Source organism: Procambarus clarkii, chromosome 11, assembly GCF_040958095.1.
Source record: "Procambarus clarkii isolate CNS0578487 chromosome 11, FALCON_Pclarkii_2.0, whole genome shotgun sequence".
NCBI lineage: Eukaryota > Metazoa > Arthropoda > Malacostraca > Decapoda > Cambaridae > Procambarus > Procambarus clarkii.
In genome coordinates, this window is record NC_091160.1 from 47,424,119 (window position 1) to 47,432,523 (window position 8,405).

The 8,405-nt window shown below is 45.0% G+C and overlaps 1 protein-coding gene across 1 annotated transcript in view; it reads left to right on the plus strand.

Moving 5' to 3' along the window:
• The first annotated feature begins 291 nt into the window (after positions 1-291).
• LOC138363716 (trithorax group protein osa-like) overlaps positions 292-8,405 on the plus strand; it is a 31,887-nt gene continuing 23,773 nt past the window's right edge. The window contains exon 1 of the mRNA XM_069323105.1: positions 292-411. Within this exon, the coding sequence (XP_069179206.1) occupies positions 292-411 (120 nt within the window). The remainder of the gene's footprint in view (positions 412-8,405) is intronic.

The following is an 8,405-nucleotide window of genomic DNA, read 5'->3' on the forward strand; positions in this document are numbered from 1 at the left end:
CGCGGCTGCTCCTATCGGACCCTGCATACGCGGCTGCTGCTATTGGCCCATTGGGGCAGCTCCTATTTATACCTACCCAGACTCATTCATATATATCTTAACCTACTCTTGCAACAACCTATCACCCCCACGTCTAGTGCTAGGTGTTAGGTCTAGTGTTAGCAACACGGTGCTACAGCAAGTAGGGATCCATCAGGTGTGCAAGTGTCGCTCTAAACGGTCGACCAAGACAGACCAACTTCGCCCGTCCTTATAAATCCAACACGGAGACTCCACACGGCACCTCTCCGCATGCCAAGTGCACAGAATGGAGGCAATATACATCCCCCTCCCACACCAGCCCATCAGATATCACGCTCCCGTGATTACCACATTCAGGAGCTGCCTCACAGGCACTACAATAGTCAGAATGTACGTCGACAAATCTGATTTCTCAACCGTATTCTGAGCGACCTTGGTGAAGGCTCTGAATAATGCAGCACCAGGGATGTATTTTATGCTGGACCAGAATATATCACAGTGATGAACTTGGACTGTAAAAAAGTGAGCAACTGCTTGAGGCTAGATGCGGATTCGTCAAGAATTTGTCTTCTTACGAAACCTGTACATCCTTAGTCAGTCATGGAGGCATAGTTTGAATTTAATTTATGTAATAAGCGACCTATTTTCATCTGGATTAAAATGGCCTCTCTTACTGTTGATGATGACGGGCTGTCTTACTGTTGTTGATGATGACGGTCTGTCTTACTGTTGTTGATGATGATGGTCTGTCTTACTGTTGTTGATGATGATGGTCTGTCTTACTGTTGATGATGACGGGCTGTCTTACTGTTGTTGATGATGATGGTCTGTCTTACTGTTGTTGATGACGGTCTGTCTTACTGTTGTTGATGATGATGGTCTGTTTTACTGTTGTTGATGATGATGGTCTGTCTTACTGTTGTTGATGACGGTCTGTCTTACTGTTGTTGATGATGATGGTCTGTTTTACTGTTGTTGATGACGGTGTGTCTTACTGTTGTTGATGACGGTCTGTCTTACTGTTGCTGATGATGACGGTCTGTCTTACTGTTGATGATGACGGGCTGTCTTACTGTTGTTGATGATGATGGTCTGTCTTACTGTTGTTGATGACGGTCTGTCTTACTGTTGTTGATGACGGGCTGTCTTACTGTTGTTGATGATGATGGTCTGTCTTACTGTTGTTGATGACGGGCTGTCTTACTGTTGTTGATGATGATGGTCTGTTTTACTGTTGTTGATGACGGTGTGTCTTACTGTTGTTGATGACGGTCTGTCTTACTGTTGCTGATGATGACGGTCTGTCTTACTGTTGCTGATGATGGTCTGTCTTACTGTTGTTGATGACGGTCTGTCTTACTGTTGTTGTTGATGACGGTGTGTCTTACTGTTGTTGATGATGGTCTGTCTTACTGTTGATGATGATGAAGGTCTGTCTTACTGTTGTTGTTGATGACGGTGTGTCTTACTGTTGTTGATGATGGTCTGTCTTACTGTTGTTGATGATGACGGTCTGTCTTACTGTTGATGATGATGAAGGTCTGTCTTACTGTTGTTGATGATGACGGTGTGTCTTACTGTTGATGTTGATGATGACGGTGTGTCTTACTGTTGATGTTGATGACGGTCTGTCTTACTGTTGTTGATGATGATGATGACGGTCTGTCTTACTGTTGTTGATGATGATGATGACGGTCTGTCTTACTGTTGTTGTTGATGATGACGGTCTGTCTTACTGTTGATGTTGATGACGGTCTGTCTTACTGTTGATGTTGATGACGGTCTGTCTTACTGTTGTTGATGATGACGGCCTGTCTTACTGTTGTTGATGATGACGGTCTGTCTTACTGTTGTTGTTGATGACGGTCTGTCTTACTGTTGTTGTTGATGACGGTCTGTCTTACTGTTGTTGATGATGACGGTCTGTCTTACTGTTGTTGATGATGACGGTCTGTCTTACTGTTGATGTTGATGACGGTCTGTCTTGCTGTTGTTGATGACGGTCTGTCTTACTGTTGTTGATGATGACGGTCTGTCTTACTGTTGTTGTTGATGACGGTCTGTCTTACTGTTGTTGGTGATGACGGTCTGTCTTGATGTTGATGACGGTCTGTCTTACTGTTGATGTTGATGACGGTCTGTCTTACTGTTGATGTTGATGACGGTCTGTCTTACTGTTGTTGGTGATGACGGTCTGTCTTACTGTTGATGTTGATGACGGTCTGTCTTACTGTTGATGTTGATGACGGTCTCTCTTACTGTTGATGTTGATGACGGTGTGTCTTACTGTTGTTGATGATGACGGTCTGTCTTACTGTTGATGTTGATGACGGTGTGTCTTACTGTTGTTGATGATGACGGTCTGTCTTACTGTTGATGATGACGGTCTGTCTTACTGTTGTTGATGATGACGGTCTGTCTTACTGTTGATGATGATGATGACGGTCTGTCTTACTGTTGATGATGATGACGGTCTGTCTTACTGTTGTTGATGATGACGGTCTGTCTTACTGTTGATGATGATGATGACGGTCTGTCTTACTGTTGTTGATGATGATGACGGTCTGTCTTACTGTTGTTGATGATGACGGTCTGTCTTACTGTTGACGACGGTGTGTCTTACTGTTGTTGATGATGACGGTCTGTCTTACTGTTGTTGATGATGACGGTCTAACTGTTGTTGATGATGACGGTCTGTCTTACTGTTGTTGATGATGACGGTCTGTCTTACTGTTGTTGATGATGACGGTCTGTCTTACTGTTGTTGATGATGACGGTCTGTCTTACTGTTGTTGATGATGACGGTCTGTCTTACTGTTGATGATGACGGTCTGTCTTACTGTTGTTGATGATGACGGTCTGTCTTACTGTTGACGACGGTGTGTCTTACTGTTGTTGATGATGACGGTCTGTCTTACTGTTGTTGATGACGGTCTGTCTAACTGTTGTTGATGATGACGGTCTGTCTTACTGTTGTTGATGATGACGGTCTGTCTTACTGTTGTTGATGACGGTCTGTCTAACTGTTGTTGATGATGACGGTCTGTCTTACTGTTGTTGATGATGACGGTCTGTCTTACTGTTGTTGATGATGACGGTCTGTCTTACTGTTGTTGATGATGACGGTCTGTCTTACTGTTGTTGATGATGACGGTCTGTCTTACTGTTGTTGATGATGACGGTGTGTCTTACTGTTGTTGTTGATGACGGTCTGTCTTACTGTTGTTGATGATGACGGTCTGTCTTACTGTTGTTGATGATGACGGTGTGTCTTACTGTTGTTGTTGATGACGGTCTGTCTTACTGTTGTTGATGATGACGGTCTGTCTTACTGTTGTTGATGATGATGGTCTGTCTTACTGTTGTTGATGATGATGGTCTGTCTTACTGTTGTTGATGACGGTGTGTCTTACTGTTGTTGATGATGGTCTGTCTTACTGTTGATGATGATGAAGGTCTGTCTTACTGTTGTTGTTGATGACGGTGTGTCTTACTGTTGTTGTTGATGACGGTGTGTCTTACTGTTGTTGTTGATGACGGTGTGTCTTACTGTTGTTGTTGATGACGGTGTGTCTTACTGTTGTTGATGACGGTGTGTCTTACTGTGTCTTGACAAAACAGAATAATAAGTTTTAACAAAATATTATAAATTACTTTCGTTATTAAATAACGAAAGTGAAGACGTTTGGGCTCGTTATGGATTATGTATGAAGGCCTGTGTATGAAGTATGGATTATGTATGAAGGCCTGTGTATGAAGTATGGATTATGTATGAAGGCCTGTGTATGAAGTATGGATTATGTATGAAGGCCTGTGTATGAAGTATGGATTATGTATGGAGTCTTGTGTATGAAGTATGGATTATGTATGAAGGCCTGTGTATGAAGTATGGATTATGTATGAAGGCCTATGTATGAAGTATGGATTATGTATGAAGGCCTATGTATGAAGTATGGATTATGTATGAAGGCCTATGTATGGATTATGTATGAAGGCCTATGTATGGATTATGTATGAAGGCCTATGTATGGATTATGTATGAAGGCCTATGTTTGGATTATGTATGAATGCCTATGTATGGATTATGTATGAATGCCTATGTTTGGATTATGTATGAAGGCCTATGTATGGATTATGTATGAATGCCTATGTATGGATTATGTATGAATGCCTATGTATGGATTATGTATGAATGCCTATGTATGGATTATGTATGAATGCCTATGTATGGATTATGTATGAATGCCTATGTATGGATTATGTATGAATGCCTATGTTTGGATTATGTATGAAGGCCTATGTATGGATTATGTATGAAGGCCTATGTATGGATTATGTATGAATGCCTATGTATGGATTATGTATGAATGCCTATGTTTGGATTATGTATGAAGGCCTATGTATGGATTATGTATGAATGCCTATGTATGGATTATGTATGAATGCCTATGTTTGGATTATGTATGAAGGCCTATGTTTGGATTATGTATGAAGGCCTATGTATGGATTATGTATGAAGGCCTATGTATGGATTATGTATGAAGGCCTATGTTTGGATTATGTATGAATGCACCAGACGGGTAGAAACATGACCACGTGGGGTTGTGGGGGGGGTAGTTTCTGTCACTTGGATATATTTTCTCCATTGTTATTTAATAAAGCCGGTGGTGTGGGGCGGGTGGGTGGCTATGAACCAGTATGGCAGCCGGGGGTGGTGCTATCATGGGCGGTGGGGCGAGACTGTTGCTGGCTTGATCTAGTTATTGGTGAGGCATGTTGTCCTGTGCCGGCTCAGGGGGGCCCCTTGAGCGGGGTCTTGGGGGGGGGGGGGCCCTTGAGCGGGGTCTCGGGGGAGGACCCGCCCCTTGAGCGGGGTCTCGGGGGGAGGACCCGCCCCTTGAGCGGGGTCTCGGGGGAGGACCCGCCCCTTGAGCGGGGTCTCGGGGGAGGACCCGCCCCTTGAGCGGGGTCTCGGGGGAGGACCCGCCCCTTGAGCGGGGTCTCGGGGGAGGACCCGCCCCTTGAGCAGGGTCTCGGGGGGAGGACCCGCCCCTTGAGCGGGGTCTCGGGGGGAGGACCCGCCCCTTGAGCAGGGTCTCGGGGGGAGGACCCGCCCCTTGAGCGGGGTCTCGGGGGAGGACCCGCCCCTTGAGCGGGGTCTCGGGGGGAGGACCCGCCCCTTGAGCGGGGTCTCGGGGGAGGACCCGCCCCTTGAGCGGGGTCTCGGGGGGAGGACCCGCCCCTTGAGCGGGGTGGTTAAAATTAATAATAATATTGAAGATAATACAAATTCAAAATGACATTGACAGTTAGACATTATTATTAATAACAAAATAATTATAATAATTACAATTAAATGTTAATGAGACATCGTAGTTGTGGTGTGGATGTATTGCTGACCATAACAAGTTAATGGGTCACGTGAAGCCGCGCACAAGGGTCTACTGTTTACCCCCCCCCCCCCACCTCCCCCTCCCTAGGTTACATCTCTTCATTATTCACAGCTCATATGCAGAGACGGCGCTTGAGGGCGAGGTGTGCGCTGCTCCTCACCCACAACCTCTCATGCATAATGCTTCTCCCATGATCCACAATTAACTTAATCCAACATGACCGCTCGTGTACTGCGGGTATTCACGAAGCAGTTACGCAAGCACTTGCCATCCTGTACATCTTTCCTCAATCTTTGGCGGCTTTGTTTACAATTATTAAACAGTCAGTGAGCTCCGAAGCACCAGGAGGCTGTTTATAACAATAACAACAGTTGACTGGCAAGTTTTCATGCTTGTAAACTGTTTAATAAATGTAACCAAAGCCGACAAAGATTGAGGAAAGATGTACACGTTCGTAAGTGCTCAACCCTTCCTCGACTCAAGTCCATTCCATCCAGCGGTCGCCCCCACAGGCGCATTCATAAATTTTAACATGCTGTTCATTCAAAACAAGAATTTTCTCAAATATAAATTAGTATTATAATATATTAGCATATTGTGCGTATATAGGCATAGGTTAGGTTAGGTGTTTAGGTTCGGTTGGCGATTATTTGCATTTGTAGTACGTGGGTGAAGCATTTATAGCGTTGTGGTTCGAACAAAACTCGTCAGTGAAGCACTTGTTCCGGAAGTGTTCGAACGAAATCAGTTGTGAGTCGTGTGTAAACCGCTTTTCATTCATAAACATCTGGGGTTTGGCGGGTGGATGGAATCACTTTTGGATCTTTGTTTGGAGGACGGGCTGCATTTACAGCGTTGTGGTTCGAATGAACGTCGTCAGTGAAGCACTTGTTCCGGAAGTGTTCGAACGTCAGCAGTTGTGAGTCGTGTGTAAACAGTTTGTCATTCATAAACAGCTGGGGTTTGGTGGGTGGATGGAATCAGTTTTTTGTCTTTTGTTTGGAGTACGGGCTGAAGTGCTTGCGTAACTGCTTCATGCACCTGGCCCCATTCTTATGAAGCATAATGATTATTATTCTGGTACTGAATATATCAAACATTAATTAGAAGGTTAATTATTGTTTATTGTTGCCTAAAATACTTTTACGACAAGTGGAGCTTGAAACTGTAGGTTATAAACGCAATGAAATCACGATGATATATATTTTTGTGAATTTATATTTTTTCTATTATTAAAACGTTTGGAGTAGAGTGGTGGGATCGAACCCTCGTACACTAGTAAAGCGCGTGTCTGAGCTGGCCCAGGACGCGGGTACCATTCCACCACCCTGCTTATCTTGAGCTTATCTTGAGATGATTTCGGGGCTTTAGTGTCTCCGCGGCCCGGTCCTCGACCAGGCCTCCACCCACCAGGAAGCAACCCGTGACAGCTGGCTAACATCCAGGTACCTATTTTACTGCTAGGTAACAGGGGCATAGGGTGAAAGAAACTCTGCCCATTGTTTCTCGCCGGCGCCCGGGACTGAACCCGGGACCACGGGATCACAAGTCCAACGTGCTGTCCGCTCAGCCGACCGGCTCCCTCTGCTTCAAACCCTCGCGTCACCATTTTATAAGACAATAACAGACAGGTTAGTATATGGCACCATTAGCACCAGCCTGGTCGAGGACCGGGCCGCGGGGACACTAAAGCCCCGAAATCATCTCAAGATAACCTCAAGAAGCCTCGCCTCCTGAAATAACCCGTATAGCAAACTATTTGACCAAACGTACAAATATGTACTGTTGGAGCTCTGAAAGTTCACGAGTTTTTTATTTATTAAAAATGTTAATGTAACTATTTAATCTAACTTTTCTACATAATGTTAGGCTTAATATTACACTATTTTAGGCTTAATAAGAGTTCATAAATGTGCTTCGCTAGGCTTAGGACTAATTAATTTGTGTTTTCTGTCTTCCACGTGTCCTGTACACAATATTTATAGTTGAACACGTGAGCTGTTGTGGGTGTAGCAGTGTAGTGTTGTAGGTTGTGTAGGGGTCAGTTAGGGTAAGTGGTGTGGGTGTAGGAGGATTGGTTGACCACCACCAGTGGTGATTGGGCGGGGTGGGGGGGGTGGGTTTGGGGGGGGGGAGATTGTGCACCAGTGGGTCTTCACCTGCTGGCTCACTACACACACCTCCCCTTCCTCACCCCCTCCCATCCCTCCCCATCTCCCCCACCCTTCCCTCCCCATCTCCCCCCACCCCCAACCACCACCAGTCCCCAAATTTCTAACATAAATCTGCACCGACAGTTAACAGAATATATAAGAGTGTGTGTTTATCCTACCATTAGTTCATGGTAAGCCTTACCCCTACTAGTTCCCCCCTGGAACACGAGCAGTTAAGGCTTGGTGCCCAGTCAATCCTCCTCCCCCGGGGCCAGAACTAGGTGTGTGGGGCAGAAGGTTCACTACCGTGGCTCCGATAGTGACCTTGACGTTATCAGCCTCAATACCTTAGGTGGAAAATGTCAGTCACAATCACTATTTATTTATTCCCCCACGTGGCCCAGGACGTGGCTGGTCCAGTCTTTTCCAGTCACAACATTAATTCCTGGTCCTCTTTATCATACGGCCAGATCCTCTTTATCATACAGCCAGATCCTCTTTATCATACAGCCAGATCCTCTTTAACATACAGCCAGATCCTCTTTATCATACGGCCAGATCCTCTTTATCATACAGCCAGATCCTCTTTATCATACAGCCAGATCCTCTTTAACATACAGCCAGATCCTCTTTATCATACAGCCAGATCCTCTTTAACATACAGCCAGATCCTCTTTAACATACAGCCAGATCCTCTTTAACATACAGCCAGATCCTCTTTAACATACAGCCAGATCCTCTTTAACATACAGCCAGATCCTCTTTAACATACAGCCAGATCCTCTTTAACATACAGCCAGATCTCTTTAACATACAGCCAGATCCTCTTTAACATCAG